Source organism: Trematomus bernacchii, unplaced genomic scaffold (genome assembly GCF_902827165.1).
Source record: "Trematomus bernacchii unplaced genomic scaffold, fTreBer1.1, whole genome shotgun sequence".
Taxonomy (NCBI): domain Eukaryota; kingdom Metazoa; phylum Chordata; class Actinopteri; order Perciformes; family Nototheniidae; genus Trematomus; species Trematomus bernacchii.
The window spans coordinates 296,437-317,685 of NW_022987581.1; the positions used below are offsets into that span (position 1 = coordinate 296,437).

At 39.4% G+C, this 21,249-nt stretch overlaps 1 protein-coding gene across 4 annotated transcripts in view; it reads left to right on the forward strand.

Annotated features, from left to right (window-relative positions):
- The window catches only part of LOC117479975 (RNA binding protein fox-1 homolog 2-like), a 67,734-nt gene extending 52,261 nt beyond the window's left edge, over positions 1–15,473 (forward strand). For 3 of the 4 annotated variants that reach the window (XM_034127083.1, XM_034127085.1, XM_034127086.1), the window contains 8 exons: positions 3,575–3,671; positions 4,974–5,030; positions 6,062–6,209; positions 8,615–8,657; positions 11,215–11,315; positions 11,979–12,054; positions 12,221–12,241; positions 12,394–15,473. In XM_034127083.1, coding sequence (XP_033982974.1) covers positions 3,575–3,671; positions 4,974–5,030; positions 6,062–6,209; positions 8,615–8,657; positions 11,215–11,315; positions 11,979–12,054; positions 12,221–12,241; positions 12,394–12,438 — 588 coding nt within the window. In that variant the 3' untranslated portion in view covers positions 12,439–15,473. The remainder of the gene's footprint in view (positions 1–3,574; positions 3,672–4,973; positions 5,031–6,061; positions 6,210–8,614; positions 8,658–11,214; positions 11,316–11,978; positions 12,055–12,220; positions 12,242–12,393) is intronic. The other variant, XM_034127084.1, reaches the window with a different exon arrangement.
- Positions 15,474–21,249: the final 5,776 nt, after the last annotated feature.

Genomic DNA, 21,249 nt, shown 5'->3' on the forward strand with positions numbered 1-21,249 from the left:
ATGAGGATTGCTCTCTCACTCTTTCTCTCTCTCTCTCTTATCTCTCACTCTTCTCTGTTCCCTCCATCCTTTGGTGCTCTGTTTCTCAACCCACCACATACAATGAGATTTCAGGAGAATGGTCACCAAATCTAATTGCTTTATTTGAATGATGCACCTTGGGATATATGTTATTTTTTTTAAACAGTAATTGTTATTTTTTTGTGTTGCTCATGTACCTTTTTTCTCTTCACTCCATCTTTATGTTCTCCTGTTTTTTTTTTGTATATGGACTGGCTCTGTCTCTTTACTTCTCACCTGCATCCCTTCCTCTTAACTTACCTGTCCCATCTTTGTCTCGTATGTGTTCGATGTGGGAGTGCTGCGATCGTTTTGATTGGTCTCTATGCTGCATCCGACGCTTGCTGATTGGCTGAATTTTTTACTTTTTTTGGTTTGTTACTCACTCTTGGTCATGTGTTGCGCCCATATTTGGCTGCGTGTAATTTCTGTGTTATACGATTATTAATTTTGTCCAAAAAAATGTTTTTGCACCCCCTCTTTCTCTCCCTTTGTATTTTTTTATTTTTGGAATATTTCTTTTTAGGTATGTAAACCCCACAAGTTTGGTTTCATATGGAAATGTGACTTCATTTTGTCCCGGTTTATGATTCAGGCTGGATTTGGGAGGGTTAAATTGGGATGAGAGGGGCTGAATGTTTTATTAATTATTAACACTTTGAGATCTGCCTTCCATATTCTGTTGATTTGCATGTGATCCTGTCGACCGTATTTCATTGATTGCAAAATAACACAAACAGAGGTACACACATTTATGAAAAGCCATAAATCCTCCGAAAATACTGACACTAAAATGGCCTTTTCTCAGACCGTCAAATCAGAAGAAAACATACTTTATTATTGATCAATTTGTCTTATTTATTCTTTTACAAACAACTCTTACAAGATCTGGCAACACAAATCAAACCTCCAACATCCTAGCTGACCAAATAGCTGTGTAAATATTTAATGCTAGCTCAAATAAAATATGACATTCACTTAAAACTGGAAACTATTTAAGCTAACGTCAGCTAACCTCCGAAAACACTCAAGCTAACTAATTTTCCCAATGCTAAAATAGGTTTGTTAGCTGTTTACATATCTAATGCTAGCTAAATAATATATGTTAACATAAAACTGTCATAATTTCAAGCTAATGTTAGCGAAAAACCCTAGGTAACTCATTTTCCTATTGCTAAACATGTTTGTTAGCTGTGTTAATATGCTAAGCTAGCAAAATAAAACATACATTCATTAGTACACAGGAAGTGTTTACCATTGTTGTACCAATGGTGCTGCTACTAATGTGCATATTCTGTTGTAAATCATCTCTGGCTAAACTCCTAAAAGTTACCAGTCAATCGAAAACTTTTAATGAGCCTTGACATCATTTCCCATTGACACAAATAATCATTAATTTGATTAATTACACACATTTCCATTTCCAAATGTCTCCACTCAGACACCCGCGGACAGTCGTGTCAGATAGCTAACCATGCTAAGCTAATTGAATCATTTGCCACTGACCTTGTCATTTGCAATGAGGGAAAAATGAGGTAAACCTCATTTCCATGTGAATGGAGCTCTGCAGATAAAGAACATGACTCACCGAGGGAGCCGGTGCGAATTGCAGTCGATGCCTTAATGGTCTCCTTAATGGTGTGTGTGTGTGTGTGTGTGTGTGTGTGTGTGTGTGTGTGTGTGTGTGTGTGTGTGTGTGTGTGTGTGTGTGTGTGTGTGTGTGTGTGGGTGTGTGTGGTGTGTGTGTGTGTGTGTGTGTGTGTGTGTGTGTGTGTGTGTGTGTGTGTGTGTGTGTGTGTGTGTGTGTGTGTGTGTGTGTGTGTGTGTGTGTGTGTGTGTGTGTGTGTGTGTGTGTGTGTGTGTGTGTGTGTGTGTGTGTGTGTGTGTGTGTGTGTGTGTGTGTGTGTGTGTGTGTGTGTGTGTGTGTGTGTGTGCTTATTTTTTGTTATTAAAGGGGTCATATAATGCTCATTTTCAGGTGTATATCAGTATGTAGTGTCTCTACTTTAAAGAGTCCTCTCCTGCTGATGTTCAGGTGTATATCAGTATGTAGTGTCTCTACTTTAAAGAGTCCTCTCCTGCTGATGTTCAGGTTCATATCAGTATGTAGTGTCTCTACTTTAAAGAGTCCTCTCCTGCTGATGTTCAGGTGTATATCAGTATGTAGTGTCTCTACTTTAAAGAGTCCTCTTTAGTAGTAGTGTGTGTGTGTGTGTGTGTGTGTGTGTGTGTGTGTGTGTGTGTGTGTGTGTGTGTGTGTGTGTGTGTGTGTGTGTGTGTGTGTGTGTGTGTGTGTGTGTGTGTGTGTTCTCATTCCTCAGTCCTTCTCTCACACACTCTCCCCTCATCGAGCCAAAAAGGTCATTAATCTCTCGCCTCACTCAGATGTGGAGCTTCAACACCGCGACAGTATGGCTTTTTACACAGAGCTACAATCTCCTTCTCTTAAAACCCATCAAAGGAAGATCAAGGGAGCCTTTGAAGCTCAGAGAGGAGATTATCAGCCATCTTGGATTGAAAGCCCGAGCATTAGACTGAAATGTCAGGCGGAGAAGACGCACACGCACCTAAAAAATCAAATATAAATAAAACACCTGAGCATGCAAAATAATACAAGTACAGCGTCGTTTCTTTTGCTGCAATTTACGGCCGCAATATAACCAAAGTCCCCCATGGCCACATTCATATCTGCCCACAATGAATCATCAAATCTCTGATGGGCAACTCGCTTCTTAATTGCATGAGGACTAAAAATCCCCCCTAACCGCCCGACCCACTTTAACACACAAACACAGAACAACAAACGAGCTAGCAGCCATCTTAGATGTTACATGTGTCTTTTTAAAAAATTACATATTCTGCTTTATAGGTTTATATAGGAACAGGTTTATCATACAACTGATGGGAAATGGGGAAAATTAGGGTTTTGTGACAGTTGCTGTTTTTTAGAACAAAATAAAATACAAAAATGTATTTAAAAGAAAAAAAACTCAAAAATGAAATGTGCAATAATATAGAATAAAATTATAAAATTGACCAAAATAATATATAAATTAAAACATAAGTTCAAATGTAACTCTACTATAACTGATCAAATCAAATACATTAACTATATATTTATAAAAATAAGAAGCAAAGTAAAAATGTTCAGTAAAATGTGGAATAAACTAAAAATATAATAATAATATTTATTCAAGTGAAAAGTGCAATAAAATATAATAATATTAACATAAACATACAAGTTAACAATTAAAATGTGGAATAACAGATAAAATATAATAAAAATATGTTTATAAAAGTATTGTACAATAATAACAACAATAAATACGTGAGTGTGCCAAGAAATATACAAAATAAAGACAATCACACTACGAGCACATGTTAGCAAACACGGTTAATATATTATGACTTTTAAAAAACACACACACACATCAGCCTCGTGATCTAGCCCTTTGCGTTATTTAGTTTTTATTTGTTGAGTTTTCTGGTCTTTAACCGTCCGTTCCTCCTTCAGGTGAACAATGCCACAGCCCGGGTGATGACCAACAAGAAAATGGTCAGCCCGTTTCCTAACGGAGAGGCGGCCCTGAGCGCGCTGCCCTACGGCAACGGTAACGCACGCACGCATGCACACACACACACACGCACACACACACACATACTATGTATACATCACTTCAGGGGACATTACATTGACTTACATGCATTTCCTGGAGACTTATCCTAACCTTAACCATAACCAACACATGCCTAACCCTAACCCTAACCAAGTCTTCACCCTAAAATGAATAATTCCACTCATGGGGACCTCCATTATGTCCCCATAAGGGAGGCGAGTCCCCACACGTGACTGTGTAAACAGATTTAGGTCCCCACAAGTATAGTAATGCTAGGACACACACACACACACACACACACACACACACACACACACACACACGTAATCCAAACAGCATCAGGTTCACAGCGAGAGGCGGATGAAAAACACACAATCAGTGTTTCCTCCCGCAGCTGCAGACCACATTATGTAAGGCCGTCAGCAAACACAATATCAAGGAGTTTATTTTAGATTTTATTATTTTTAACACCACCTACCAGCCATGACGACAGTTTACTCTCAAATTGAGCTCAGATTATCCAGATCTATTGCTTCAAATGTTCATTTCCAATACGATACTATGATAATTTACTGTCAGATCTAGTCTTAAGAGTTTTCGTGCAGCACTGCAGTTCTATTTGGGAAAATATTAACAAACTATTGTAGTTTTATTGAAAGTGAAGTCGATTATCTTGCTAAGAAGTTGGATATGGGCAACCTGTATTATATTGCAATGTGTTATTCACTAATTGACCATTGTTCTTCTTCATTCAGTGATAGATATTGACTTCACTGACATGTATTGTATTAAAAATGGTCAGAATCATGTCTTAAAGTCCCCCTATTTAGCTATAGTTAGTATTAATACAGTTTTATTCAGCTAGTTTCACTTCGAATACAATGTAAAATCTTAATGAAATGTTGCTTAGAAATGCTAAAAAGAGGGGTTCAAATATCATCTTGCCAATACTACCCGTGCCTCCCTGCTTTTCATACCATCTGTGCTGCTTCACATGGGAAGAGCTTCAGAGTCAGTGTGGCTGAGGGAATCTGTGTAATGAAGAAGAGGAAGCGCTCAGCCTCAATCAAAATCCATATTTTAAAGCATCGCTGCTCTGAGGCGCTCATCCCGTATCTCCTCTTCTGTCGCCGTGATTAAACTGGCTTTTTAAATAGCTGGTGAACTATGAAAACCAACGAAAAAGGGCCAAAAAAAACTGCATTGTAGGTGTAGAGAAAAGTGTGTGTAAATGATAAATACTGTGCTCTTTCCAAACTGCCCATTTTAACGATGCTCTCTCTTTGTGAATGTCAGCGGGGTGGAAATTGAGTCCTATGATGGGAGCCATGTACGCACCTGAGATCTACGCAGGTAACTACTAACTCTCTCTGTCTCCACTGCCTACTTTACATTTTAATCACATTCCAATCTTTAATTTATATTAATGCTCTGCTTGCCGAACATTTCTCCTCTCTGACACTTTTATTGATATCAAGGCCTCAAGGCAGCAATTGGATTATTCCCCTTCTCCCTTTTCTCCTTAATTCTGTGTGACTGCCAAACGACACACAGTCTATTATTCTGTAGAGTCAGCAGTGCCCTTTCCTATCACACCTTCAAAATAAAGGTCCTGTTTCCTTATAGAAAGCTCAGGAAACCAAAAAACTAAGTTACTGTATTACTACAGGAAGTTTAAAAGGGATTTTTTTTACCAGAAAGTGACGTGTTTTTCAGAGTAAAAGCCCCATAGAGTTACTATCCTTTCGCGAAGCTCAGAAAGAGACGTGTTTTTCAAAATAAAATTCACATAAAGTTACTATATCCTTCATGGAAGCTCAGCAAGTTGCATGTTTTCAAAATAAAAATCCCAATAGATGGCTGTGTCTTAACAGGAAGCTCAGAAAAATGAATGCTTTTCAAAACAAAAGCCCCATGGTTGTATGGTATCCTTGCTGGAAGATCAGGAAAAGTCATATTTTTCAAAATAACAGTCCCCTAGACTAGAGTAACTTTATACTTTGAGGAGGCTCAGGCTTAAGCTTATTTTTCAAAATAAAAGCCCCATAGAGTAACTTTATATTTTGAGGAAGCTCAGGTTTAAGCTTATTTTTCAAAATAAAAGTCCCATAGAGTAACTTTATACTTTGAGGAAGCTCAGGTTTAAGCTTATTTTTTAAAATAAAAGTCCCCTAGACTAGAGTAACTTTATACTTTGAGAAGGCTCAGGCTTAAGCTTAATTTTCAAAATAAAGGTCCCAGAAAGCAACAATGCAGCTTCTGGTATCAATGCCTTATTAGCATGTTTCTCCCCCTATTTTTTCCATCCACACTATCTCCCTTCTTCTCTAAATCACCTGCTTTTCTCTCTCTCTCTCTCTCTCTCTCTCCCCCTCCCCCTTCAGTCCCAGGGTTCCCCTACTCTTCAGCAGCGGCAGCAGCCACCACAGCAGCAGCAGCGTTTCGCGGGGCTCACCTGAGAGGCCGCGGCCGACCTGTCTACAGCGCTGTGCGAGCCGCCGTGCCTCAACCCGCCATGCCTACATACCCTGGGTGAGAACAGACGTGCTTTAAATAAATATAAAAAATGTCATAAAATGTGCTATAAAAGGATAAAGAATAAGATAACATTTAAATATTATTAGAAACAAGGCAGTTAAGTAAAAATGTGAAAAAAATGTTATACAATATTTTTTTTAAATGGATAAAATCTTAAGAAATTAAGTAAAAATGTGAAATAAAAAGATAACAAAATAGAATAAAATTAAAGTAAAATGGGCAAATTTATAATAATATATAACGGCAATAAATATGTACAAATCTGTGTTAGTATTGATAAAGATAATAATTCTGAAATGCACAATTGAAAGTGTGTTTTAGCCGCCGATGGTGAAATCAGAACTATGAGAGTTATTGACGTCGCACACATTTGGAGCTGCCCTATATCTGCTCTGAGTGTTTTAACACATTTGAGAAGTACTAGAAGTCAATTGTTTTGTTCAGTGGCCTGTAAATCTATTGAGGAACACCCCATGAATACCACTTCACAGAATCGTTCCCCCGCTCTCTGTTTAATACAGCGGCTCGTGCTCACACATCATTCACACTTCACATCCCTTCCCCCTGTCACTCAGTTCATAAGCTCTTCAGCTCTGATGGGATTGCACCAATCGAGCTTCATTTGAATAAAAACCCGCAGATACCAAGCCATCAGCAGATTAGCATAAACAGACACAAAGCACATCGAGCCATTATGCAGAAGCAGTCACAGAGTTATTCCACGTTCCCCGTTAACGTGTGTGTTTTGTCCATCAGTGTGTGCACTGTGCATGTTGTTGCCGTGCTGTGATGATTGGCTAATGGGGTCGACTCGTGACTGCTCAGATCAAAGCAGAATTGATTGGTTAATGGCCTTTCTTACTATGATGATGATGATGATGATGTTTCAAATGAAACTGAACAAGATGAAATACCCGCTCCATATCTGCTCCACTAGAAACCAAAGCACACCTCTGAGATTTCATAAGAGCATCAAAGCAGCTTTAAAGGTCACCTATTGTGCAAAATCCACCTGTTCATGTCTCTTCTACATCAACATGTGTCCCCTCTGTGTAGAGACTCTGAAAGTTTCAGGAACAAAGATTCTCTCTCTTTTTGTCCTGAATATATATATATAAAAACCTGTCTGAAAATGAGCTGATCAGATTTTGGCCACTTTATGATGTCATAACGATGTTTTGGCTTGTGTAACCATTAGCCAATCAGCAACCAAGGTAACCCCCCCCCCCCCCTTATCACCTGAATCTCCTCCTAGAGCACCATTGAGTTCTTTGTAACCAAATCTCTCTCAGAGGGGCGTGGGGAGGGGCTCCTTATTTTCATCTAAAGTAACAGACAGAGAATCAGCACTTTGGAAACAGGGCTGAAACAGAGGGGATTATGGGATGCTGCAATGATCTGTTTGGTGTTTCAGCCAATCAGAGACAGGCTCTGGATATATCTGAGACCTATAATATATTGATGAAAAACAGTACAATAGGGGACCTTTATGGTGGCACTTCAGCTCAAGGACATTAATCTGTTACCTATGGAGTCACAGGAGTGCCCTTTACAAAGAAGACATCTGTAGAAGATGAGGAAAACACATGTGGAAATAATAAATATGTAAATAAATAAAGAAGTTCCCCTTTTAAATTCTCATAAATTACATTTCTAAGCTAAAATATTTAGTTTGATTTTTGGGATTATTTGTTTTTACATAATAAAATGTATTCTTTAAGCCTTTATTTTATACGTTTTTGCTTTTGCCTTTTAATAATAAAGAATTACAAATAAATAAATACATAGAAAAACGTTTATATCATCATTTATTTGCAAAAATATATAAATATTAGTATAAGGAAATAAATGTGAATATAAATGAAAAATGCTTAAAATTAAATTGTAATTTGTATATCATATTTTGTTGTGTTTATATTTCCACATTTTTAATTTGTATGTTTTTTTATGTATAAAAATGTATATATTTTCACATGTTTTATTCTTATATTTATTTATTTTAATTATTATTTGTTGTATTATTATAATTTTTGTTATTTTATTTATTTTATTTTATTTATATATATATTTCCATTTAATTCTTTTTATTTTTCCACATTAATTTAACTGTTTCTTACATATGTAGTCTTTATTAAGTCTCTCTTACGACTCCACAACCAGCTTTATGCACCATGTTTTATTTCAGTAATGGAGCTCAAGTGGGAGCTGTATTTCCTCTGCATGCTGCATGGGTGTGAAATAACGTTTCTCTCTCTGTCTCCCCTCTCTCTCCCCCCCTCTCTCTCTTTATAATGATGTTGCTGTGTGACCTTCCTCCACTCTGGTTTTTCGGGACTGTGCACCACTCCATTTGCACCCTCCTCTTCCTCCACTCTCTCCTGCTCTTCCTCCTCTCTCAGTGTGGTGTATCAGGATGGGTTTTACGGCGCTGCAGACTTATATGTAAGTAAACTCACCTCCCACCGACACTCCCTCTCTATCTCCCCCCCCCCCCCCTCACAGCTTTCTCCTGCTTTTTCTTTCCCTCTGGGGGTTGATTCTGCACGTGTGTGTCCAGTCAGAGCTGCCTGCAAACATGTAAACACACCTTCTTATGTCATTTCAACGCAGCTCGTACGAATGTGTGTGTGTGTGAGCGTACGAATGTGTGTGTGTGAGCGTACGAACGTGTGTGTGTGAGAGCGTATGAGTGTGTGTGTGTGTGTGAGCGTACGAACGTGTGTGTGTGAGCGTATGAGTGTGTGTGTGAGAGCGTATGAGTGTGTGTGTGTGTATCCAGGTTGACAACAGCTGTTTCTGTTCTCTCTATAGACTAGTGTTTCAGGACTCAGTCCTTAGTCCCAGGTTGCCTCAGGTAGGGTCCCCCACAGTGTGTTTCTTCTTCCTGTTCCCCCTCCTCTGATAAACCATCTCTTCTGATCTGGAACATGTTGTCTTTTTATTAAACACAATGACCACTGCTTTGAGTTCATGTTGGTTTTCATAGCTCACTACTTTCTGTCTTCTTCTACTAACTCAACTACAGTGTGCACATTTCCCCCTACTAGTTTGTCTGGTCGGATTCTTTTAGAGAAACATCTTATTTTGTTCTCTTTTGGGCCAAAAATGACAGTGAGAGGTGTAATAACGTCCCGCAGAATCAGATAGCGGTGTAACATGTCAAATTAAATACATTTAGAGTGGTTTTTAAACATCTGCAACGTCTTAATATGATCCAAATGTAACTTAAGCCTTAACCTGTAAGATCCGTGATTTCTGGTTTCTATAGATATTGCAATAATATCATTATCAAATAGTTTTAGTCACAATTATTGCGTAGAGAAAGATGTGACAGTTCCCAATGACAAATGCCCCCTATATTTCACACACAAAGAAAGGAATACAAATTGTCAATATTTTTTGTTTTAAATTAGACCCCAAGATGTTTATAGTACAACAATCAGCCCCTGACATCATCTCTTTAAACATGTTTGAAACAATTGATCAGAGAGGTTAGCTTAGCTCTGTATGTGAGATACTGAATACTCTGAGAACACAGGTCTCTTTCCTGAATGAATCCCTGGATACAACTGAAGCATGCAGCGACACCTGATCCAACTATTACCCAGAGATCCCTTGCTCTCGCTCTCTGTTAATAACACCTGTCTCTATGAACGCTGGCTTCTCTGCTCCAAACGCGCGTGTGTGTGTGTGTGGTGTGTGTGTGGTGTGTGTGTGTGGTGTGTGTGTGTGTGTGTGTGTGTGTGGGTGGTGTGTGTTGTGTGTGTTGTGTGTGTGTGTGGTGTGTGTGGGGTGTGTGTGTGTGTGTGTGTGTGTGTGTGTGTGTGTGTGTGTGTGTGTGTGTGTGTGTGTGTGTGTGTGTGTGTGTGTGTGTGTGTGTGTGTGTGTGTGTGTGTGTGTGTGTGTGTGTGTGTGTGTGTGTGTGTGTGTGTGTGTGTGTGTGTGTGTGTGTGTGTGTGTCCTCTCCCCCACATTTTCCTCTCTTTTTCCCTGAAATCCATTTCAAATAACAATAACAACAAATGTCATAAATGTGTCCTTCTCTCGACATGTCCTGTAATTACATTGAGTTTTCTCTACGCTCTCAACTGTGTCTCCCCCTGATTTACCTCCCCCTTTTTCTCCCTTTAGTAATAATAATACAATCTAACGCGACCCCGACAGTTCAATTTCCTCCCTCTGTCTCTCTGATAAACCCCCCCCCCCCCCCCCATATAGAAATGCAATATACTGACACTGAATTGGTTTTGTGAATGTATATAATCTAGTCTATATGTATGATAAACAGGTTTTGGGCGTTAATACGTCATACATATATATGTATTTTTTTTACTAAGGGCTGTACTAGAATGTACATTTATTAAAATTCAGCTACTTTTTTATAACGTTATCTCCCTGAAAATTGAGGAAAATATTAACATTTTTGTTTTAGAGCGGTGCCGTGATGGCGTTCATTTGGTTAGGTTAGCATCATTTTTTCAATGAGAGATCACGTTGGGTTTTTTAAAGAATAAAAGCCAACACATGTGTATTAAAACTGAATATTTTGTAGGATTAAAACATGTCTAGAATCTTTCAAATATGTATTTTTCTAAGGCTTTAAAACACAATGAAAAGACGACAAAAGAAGCTTAGCCAGGTTAAGAAAGAAGCTTCGACCCTATTCGACGTTTTTGTATTTAATACAAGTTTCTATCGCCTATAACTGCATAACTATATTACTTTCTAAACGTTAACCTTTGCATTGTGCATGAGATATCACACAGAGTAAAAACATACAGTCATTATGGTGTAATATCTCGAGAATTCATTACATTCTATAAAAAGTCACAAATATTTCCATATCTCTAATATTTCTTAGAATGAGATGTCAGTATATTCCACCTCTATACGGCGCCCCATCATCCGCACACCTTAGCCCAGGTGTCTCCTCCACACACACACACACACACACACACACACACATTATTAACTCTTAACTTTCTGTGTGTGTGTTTAGGGAGGTTATCCTGCTGCTGCTGCCGCGGCCGCCGCCTACCGCTACGCCCAGCCGGCCGCCGTAACCGGGGCAACCGCTGCAGCCGCCGCCTACAGTGACAGGTGAGGACACACACACACACACACACACACACACACACACACCTTGGTTAAAGTTTCCATCTACACTTGTGTTCACCAGGTCACTTTCGTCGAGACTTCTCCACATTTCTCCTTCGATTAGATTTCCTCTTTCCAATTACATTTGGACTCTGATGGTTGCCTGGGTCCAGACCTTTGAATCCGCCCACATTATGTTGACTGGAAATGAGTTTAAAAAGATCACAATTCTGTCATGAATCAGGAAAAGAGGAGAGCCAATTAAAAACAAACTCAAATGCTTCCATGGGGGGGGTTTGGGTTTTGTCAGTTTCCTTTTCTGTTACTATTAATTATCCCTTGGTTTCAACTTGGTTTGGCCAAGCCACTATATAGGTTCCTTGGTTTGTCATTGTAGCAGGTCAGTTTGTTGAGTTTACACCTGTTAAGTTGATGCCATGTTTATTTGAGGTATTTTCTGTTGACCTCTTTTATAGGCTTAGTTATTAGAAATTATTGGTTTATGATGTTTTCTTTGGATTTTTGGGTAAATAAAAAGCCCAGTTTATTTAAACCTGTCCTGTTGCCTTGTATATATACATGCATACTTGCAAAACAATGAAGAAAATAAAAACATGATCAGTACTTTGGCCCAAAATGTGTAACTTCCTGTCTGTTGTTCCCTAGTTACGGTCGAGTGTACACTACAGACCCGTACCACGGTTTAAATCCAGCCGCCGCTGCTTATGGAGTCGGAGCAATGGTGAGTTAACTGACAAACACTCTGCACAAAACACACTATTTATACTTTTAAGATGCACGGCACCCTCTGTATTTTGAGGGTAATGCAAGTGGATGCATGGGGTCTGCACATGTTAAGTTATGTTTGGATCCACCATAGGCCTTTCTTTTTTGTGTGTCCTCAACAGGACATTGCACTCACATTGCAAGTGAGTTAAAACAAAAAAAAAGTGCACATTTGTCTCATTAAATGCATCTTTTGTTGATTTGAATGCTACCTGTTTAGAGTACATTTTATAGAATAATGCAGCGCTGTTACTTCATTGTTTATTGACGTGTTGTTTCTTTTTGTCTCTTCCAGGCCAGTTTATACCGGGCAGGATACAGTAGGTTTGCTCCGTACTAAAAAAAAAAATAAAAAAAACACAAATCACATCCGAGGAATTTCACATCGCTCCCAAAAAAAACCCTTTTTCCAGCTCTTTGTTTGGCAGCAGCTCCCCTCCACTCTCCTGCAGGCGGACAATAGTGACAACTCATGTGTTTTTTTTTGTCATTTTGTGGCGACAGAGGTCATTGTGCCACATCATCAAACTCTCTGTCCTGGAAAAACAAACCTGCCACGAAAAAAAAACAACAACCCTGCGACTTTGAACTACAGGGCGTGATTTCGGACGTTTTTTTACTACACTACGGGACCTGGAAAGAGTGAGACTTCACATCTTTTTCCCTCTCTGACAGTATATCCAACATCCCTATAGGAGCTCATATATCCACACTTTAAGCATACGGTATCTTCTACATTTCAACAAGACGCTACTCTAAAAGGTACTCTTACGTTAAAGCCCCCTGTTGTGCAGCAGAGAAGATCATCATGGTGAAATAAAGAAAATGTAGGAATTATTATGATTTTTTTGTGCATTTATCCGGAAGGACCTGGGAGCATTTGACTGACAGAAACCACTCTACACGGCATGAGAATTTACTATCGTTTTTGCTCACTACTTTCCCCTTGAATTTACAATCATGTTAAGAAAACGACAAGGAAAAAGACGATAAATATGACTTTTATTTTCTGCATTACCTCACTCTTAATTTACTTATTTTTGCTGCCATTTGATAAGTATATAAAACAGCCACAGAGACATCCTGTTCTACTCATTTAACCAACAACACTAAGACGGGATCCTGTATCTCCGTCCTTTTTTCCCCGCCTCTTCTCTAAAGGCTCGTCCTCGATTTTCTCCTCATAGCGCTTCTTCTTCTTCTTCTTCTTCTTCTTCTTCAAAAAAAAACCCATCATGAAACATTCCTGCAAATGAACGCTCATCGAAAACCATTAGCCGATTTAAAAGCGGGAAAACACAGCTACATTTCGGGAAGCTCATCATCCCTCCTGGCCAATCAGAGAAGGGTTTAGTGAAGAATTAGAAATTGGAGACGCAGAGATCGAACAGAACAGGAGTCTGATATTTATACTCAACATTCTTAAAGACACCATGATTTGTCATTTTTAAATCCGTCATTATTACTCTGGGATTGTTTCGGGTCCGCGGAGTTTGTATGTTTCTCCATATACTCTCACTTTGTTGCTATTATTGGTTCCAAAGATTTTTATTCTGAAATAAGCAAACATTTTTTATTTTGGTCCTGATGTATTTCCTAGTTTTGTTTGTGTTTCTTTGTGCCTATTATTTTGTTATATATATAGTTTTAAGTACAGCACCCTGGGAAATGTCATGTTAGCAGCAGCAGGTGCAGGATTTGGGACTTTTGACCCACAAAAACAAATTCGGACCACTCATTTATTGCCTAGACAAGGGAAATCAGAGCAGATGGAGTCATGAGGGATATGCAGAAAGACAGATATTATGGATTGTGTTTTTGCCGTAAGGGCCAAATTACGGCGAAATAAATCGTCCAAAAACGTCCAGAAAAAGAGGAAAGAGCCTAGGGTTATTGTGAAGGTGAGAGCCATTAATCATCAGCTGACAGGACAACAAACGTCCCCTGCTGTCTATTGGTTTTTTTTATTTCATTGCGAGGAGTTTTTTTGTATGATTGTGTGCAGTAGGTCCAATGAGTATTTTCGACGAGCATTACCTCTTGTTCTTTTTTGGGTCTTTTATTATTCCTTACAAGTATTATCAGAAGTGTTGCTATGCATGCTTTTGTGAGAGAGGAAGTCAGAATCCTGTTTTCATTATGTGCATGAATTCAAAATCATAGTGCTGGAGGAGAGGAGGACGGGGGGGGGGGTGTTTACAGAGCAAGAGGAGGATGTTGATGCGAGGAGTAAAAGGTCCAGGGAGGAAAGGAAGTTGATTTGCTTCAATACTCCGGGTTACGGCTGCTCTGTGCCTCGGTTTGTAATCACCAGTTTAATTTGGGAGGTGCGGACCCCCCGTGGTTCTCTTTTATACCGACAGTAAAATCACCTAATGATCATTTGGCTTTGAGATGAAAAGAAGACGCTGGTGAAACAAAGCTAGCGCCACCTTTCTGGTGCATCGAGCAGCCACTGTGGTGCAGGAATGAGTCCTAAAACCAGGAATGAGTTAGCATTTTAACACGGGTTCCCTCTTATCAAACTCAATTAGAATTTATTTTTGCTTAGACGCCTAAAATAAGGTCTGGTTAACACAAACTGAATATGTTTTCATCATTTGTTCAACACGTAGCTAAAAAAGACGACTAAGCAACATCGGGCTGAACGTTAGCCACCTTTAGCTTAGCGGTGGTGACGTGAAGTCATGTAATTCCTTTATAGCCTCACGTTGGCTTACAAAACTCTCACGTATTGTTCTTCTACATCAAATATGTCAGTAAATACCCCACGAGTAAATATCCAAAGCTTTTAGGTGTTCTAAAAACATCAGTTGCTAGCAAGTGGCAAAGAAAAACAACATTAGCCGCCATTAGCTTAGCGGTGTCATGCAACCGTGTTCACTTATAGCCTAGCGTTAGCTTTTTGCTACATTTCAAAAATCATAAAATTGGCGGTATAATACGGATATTATCATGCTGAACAAAGCATCATAGAAAAGGTGTTTGCCACTGATTTTAATGTCTGCAATATTTCAAAAGCTAATAAAAAATCCCATTGGCTTTTTGTCGAGGGAGCCCTTGCGATGCTAACTCTTAACGGTAGTAAATCTGATTTGCTGCAGAGGTGCATGCTGGGACAAAGTTCTCCTCTGACCCTCGAGTCGAACAGTGGGAGGTGTTTTTGTACAGGGATTTCATAAATGACTTTGAACTGCATGTGGATTTTTTTTTTGTAATGTCACATGCTCTTAAAAGCTCATTTATCCAAGTGATTATTTTTTTTAAATAAGTGACATGTATGTTCATTTTGCCATCCTTGTGTCTGCCTTCTGTTTATTCTCTCCATTATTATTGAATGTATATAATAAATAAACTGTTTGGTTTTTAAATTGGTCTGGGAATACTTATTACTTCTATATGCTTAATAATTATTAATTTGAGCGCTTTGAATTGCATAAGACGTGTAATACATCGAATACTGTGGATAATTTAGGGGGAAGTGTCTTGCTCAAGGACACACCTAAACTATACTTATATACCTTTATCAGGTTTAAAGGGAGGATTTGCCCTAAAAACACAAATGCATATTTTTCCTCTTACCTGTAGTGTTAGTCATCCATTTTGATTGTTTTGGTGCGAGTTGTCGAGTGTTGGAGATGTCTGCCATCGCTCCAATATAATGAAACTAGATGGCCCTTAAAGGTCCCATGTCATGCTTTTCTGGTTATTACCCGTCCCCTTGTGTGTTATGAAGGTTTTTCTGCATGTAAACGGTGTGCAGAGTCAAAACCCCTCAAAGTACACCCTGTAGCGAGTAAAACTCTAACACAGAAAAGACCTGTCTATGCTGCCCCAGAACGCCTCGTTGGAGATTTCTCATTTTCCATTGTTTGCTTCCTGGGTTCTGTGACGTGTGAACACCCAAATCAACAACAAATGACCGGATTGGCCCAAATGGACCAATCCGCGGAGCACCTCACACACCAGGATCCCTTGGCTAACTAACAGGGAGTCCCCATTGACTTGCATAGAGCTCCCTGAACGCTGGTAATAGACGAGTTGGGATCGCGGAGAAATGCTCTCCGCAGACCCATGCTCACAGCGTTATCAACCTTTTTCTTACTCAATATCAAGCCACACTTATTGTTTTTACTTCGGCTGTGAGTGTTTGTGTGTGCTCAGGATGAGTTTCGCTTGTTCTCGCTGTATCGCCGACCCGGAAACCTGTCCGCTCCTCGCAGCAACGAGCCTCGCAACGTCCCGACCAATCAGAGCACACTGGGCTCACAGGGAGGGGGGGCAGGAGCTCCAACAAGCCGTTTAGGACAGAGAGTGAATACACATACTATACAGAGATGCTGTATGAGAAACCAATGTGAGTTTGGAAAATTGCACAATTTAAATCTATTCTAGTAGACCTCAACAATGGAAATATGATCAGTAGAAATGACATGGGACCTTTAACTTATGATGCTTGAAGCGCCATAAAAAAACATTTGCAAATCTGTAAAGCAATTACTCTTTCCAGAAATGATGATCCTGCTACTCGAGAAAAGAATCCATGAGCATTTGCAGTAGAGACTATTTATCAAACTACAAACTACATGGAGGCATTTGCTTAGTTTGAACTTGGTTTCGGATGGTAACTGGTTCGATGACATCTAAAAGACACTTTTGTCAGCAGTTTAATGTAGGAAACATTGTCTTTCTACCAAACTAAACCATGTGGTGATGGCTCTGAATGTTGGGGCTTGGCTTTGGATCAAATGGTCACTGTTTCAAGTCCACGCATGGGGCAAAACAGACCAAAAAAACACTTGGTGAGCCAAACCAAGAGTTCCTTCGCTCTGACACCTCTCTGTAAATGCAAGCGTTTGTGCATGTCTGTATTTCAGGTGTACTGTATACTCTAAAAACATTGAATCTCCTCTTGTGGGATTCATCATTATTGTGGGATTTGTCTTTTCTATTACTGCTGAATGTGGGGATACGTTTCCAAGGTGTAGTTTGGTAGAAAATAATAACTTATATTTATATAGCGCCTTTCAGTGGACCCAAGGTTGCTTTACAGAAAAAATATTACATTACATTACATTGGATTTAGCTGACGCTTTTATCCAAAGCGACTTACAATAAGTGCATTCGACCAAGAAGATACAAACTAGAAGAAAACAGAATCATATAAGTACATCAGGTTTCATAGAGACAAAACATTTCAAGTGCTACTCAACTAGTTTTAGATAAGCCAGTCCTTTATTAGTATATAAGTTAGTAATTTTATTGCTCGAAGTGGAGTCGAAAGAGATGGGTTTTCAGTCTGCGCCGGAAGGTGTGTAAGCTTTCTGCTGTCCTGATGTCAATGGGGAGCTCATTCCACCATTTTGGAGCCAGGATAGCAAACCCACGTGTTTTTGCTGATGGGAACTTGGGTCCCCCTCGCAGTGCGGGTGCAGCGAGCCGTTTGGCCGATGCAGAGCGGAGTGCACGTGCTGGGGTGTATGGTTTAACCATGTCCTGGATGTAGGAAGGGCCAGATCCATTCACAGCATGGTACGCTAGTACCAGTGTCTTGAAGCGGATTCTAGCAGTTACTGGAAGCCAGTGAAGCGAGCGGAGGAGCGGCGTGGGAGAATTTAGGAAGGTTGAAGACCAGACGAACCGCTGCATTCTGGATGAGCTGCAGAGGTCGTATGGCACATGCACAAAAACAAGGGTTAACACTTTATATTAAAGGTAGGGTAGGTAAGTTTGAGAAACCGGCTCGAGATACACTTTTTGTTATATTCCATGGAATGCTCTTAACATCCCGATAGCAATGAATATCTGAAGTGCTTTGAAAATAAATCCATAAAAAAATGTCATCTGTGGAAGCTATAGTACTGTAAAAAGCACGACCAATCATCTGAGCCGGCCCGGCTAAAATAACTGGATGGCCTACCTGCCTGTCAGCCTTCCATCTGTGCACAAACTTATCTCGTGCCCTCATTGGTCATGTGCGCGTTCGTGTGTGTTGGAGGAGGGGCCCTGTAAGGAAGTGGGAGATTTTCTCCGGTTGTGTATTTTCAAATTCTAGCGATCTCGAGCCGGTTTCTCAAACTTACCTACCCCACCTTTAAGGTACACTTATTCACCATCAACTAGTTGTTAATTAACATATTAGAGACAAACTGCTAGCTTATTGGTTATGAACAAGACTTTAAAATAAGGAACTTGTTCTGAGTTAGAAATACCACATTTTGAGTTATTTTGACACAAATAACACTTATAGTTTCATGTCTTGTTAAGAACATAAGAACAGATCCTATTTGTTAAGTGTTATTATGGGATAATTACTATTCGTGTGGTACTACTTCCTTATTAGGCCCATATTGAGCAGATTAAGACCAAAACTCATGAACAACAACTTCCTTACTTGCAATAAATAAGCACTAATTAGACGGTTATTGAGGAAAAACTCAACTAATTACTTATTACTTGTAGAATATGGTCATGTAGAATAAGGCATTAATAAGTGTTTTATAATGACTAATAAAGAGCCAATATACTGCTAATATGCATGTTAATTAACAACTAGTTGATGGTGAATTTGTGTACCTTAATATAAAGTGTTACCAAAACAGGAGTAAAACAAACAACAAAGAAAGAAAGTAGTTCCTCCAGGAAGCTGCTCACGACAAGCGGTTTTATCTTGAGTTACGGAGTCATGCTTTTTGGAAAGAGGCATTGCTGTGAATGCATATTGTTGTTGCTTTGAGCACCAGAAACCATCCGCTATCTTTATATTGGAGACGACTCTACCTCCAACACAGCACTAAGGAACATATATTTATTTTACTCTGGAGTGAGCCGTCCTCCTCAACATGTGAGCAGAGCCCTTGCACATCAGGAGGTGATAAAGCACACTCCCTTAGATTCAGCAGCTGGTAACCATTTAGGCATTTCCTTCCCACGATTGTGTACGGCTTATCATTTTTCTTTCCAGCGTTTGGGTGAAACAAGGTTATCCAATCAGAGGCCGAGAAAGGGCGTCTGAATGCACTCTCAAACGAGAGGAAACACTGAAACAGGAGGTGAGAGAAAGTGTTGCAACCCTTTGATTAGAGAACAACCAAGAAGCACTCTTTCACTGTGAGCACAACACTTTACAGGAGATTGATCAGAATAACACTCCTCAGATCTTGAGTAAAATTAGAAGTACACAGATCTTGTACTACATTAAAAGTAGAAGTACCAGAGTGTAGGAATACTCTGTTACAGTAAAAGTCCTGCATTCAAAATGTTCCTCAAGTAAAAGTAGAAAAGTATTATCATCAAAATATAGTGAAAGTAGCGACAGTGAAAGTAGTCATTGTGCAGATTGGTCCATTTCAGAATAATATATATAATATGTTTTATAATGATTGATCATGAAAGTGTTCTCAAAGCTGGTAAAGGTGCAGCTAGTTTGAATGACTTTGTATACTGCAGGGTAGCTTGTGGATTTACTCCAGGTGGAACTAAAGTCTGATTTAACACTTGATTAGATTTCACATCATTCATCCACATCTGTGAAGTAACTAAAGGTATTAAATACATGTAGTGGAGTAAAAGTACACCATTTAAGTAAAGAAGAAGTACCTCAAAGTATATTTAAGTACAGTACTTGAGTAAAACTATAGTTACTTTACACCAGAGATGGCAAAAGTACACACATCCTTTACTCAAGTAGAAGTACAGATACTTGTGTTTAAAAATACTCTGGTGAAACTAGAAGTACTGACTAAACTTCTTTACTCAAGTAAAAGTAAGGCTGTGAGTCTGTGTGTGAGCACACACACAAACTCCCAGCCAGGCTGCGGGTGTGTGTGTGTGTGTGTGTGTGTGTTCGGGCTGGGTTTCGCTGTGTCTCGCTGTCTCGCAGACGGCCACTGGGATCATAGGGAAGGGGGGGGGGGGGCAGGAGCTCCAACAAGCCGTTTAGGACAGAGAGTGAATACACATACTATACAGAGATGCTGTATGAGAAACCAATGTGAGTTTGGAAAATTAAACAATATAAATCTATTCTAGTAGACCTCAACAATGGAATTATGATCAGTAGAAATGGCCATGACATGGGACCTTTAAGTAAAAAGTACCCGTAACTACCAGCTGTTTTAAAGAGTACCTGACCTCCCTTTATATTAATAGAACAATAATGTCATTGTTAGCTAATGAATGTTTCCATGCTGAACAACGGCAACATGACAACGTTTTCATTGGTCCCTCTTCTTTAGAGAAGACCAGGAAATGATGGATACACGGATCGTGTTCAAATCAATAGGCACGCAATGACTCTAAATAATAATGATCACGCCACCAAACACACATTCAAACTAAAGGAACCAGCCTGTTTGGAAAATGTGAGAAGTAGAAAGTACAGGTATTTGTGTTCAACATGTAAGAAGTAGAAAGTACAGGTATTTGTGTTCAAAATGTAAGAAGTAGAAAGTACAGGTATTTGTGTTCAACATGTAAGAAGTAGAAAGTACAGGTATTTGTGTTCAACATGTAAGAAGTAGAAAGTACAGGTATTTGTGTTCAACATGTAAGAAGTAGAAAGTACAGGTATTTGTGTTCAACATGTAAGAAGTAGAAAGTACAGGTATTTGGGTTCAAAATGTAAGAAGTAGAAAGTACAGGTATTTGTGTTCAAAATGTAAGAAGTAGAAAGTACAGGTATTTGGGTTCAAAATGTAAGAAGTAAAAGTAAAAAGTCGTCAGAAAAATAAGTAGTGGAGTAAAGTACTGATACCAGAAACATGTACTTAAGTACAGTAACGAAGTATTTGTACTCCACTACTTCCCACCTCTGCTTTACACCACTGTTGCCAAGGGTGATGTTGGGTGGTGTGTGTGTGTGTGGGGGGGGGGGGGTCAAACACAATCTGGAACAATCTTTAATTGCATCTGGAGTTAATGGCCGTAAATGGGTTGAATGAGGCGGGAAAACTCATATCCTGCTAATTGCTCGAATGCACAAGAGGCCAATTGGCAATTTGATGGCATGCGCTCTCTCTGAGTAATTGAAGTTGAGTTAATTGGAAGAATAGATTGAAGGCCGTCTGATAGAAGAGGGTGGGTGGATCTATTGAAGTGAGGGATTGACCTTTTTGTAGGCGGTGGAGTCACTACAGGGCACCGCGGGGGG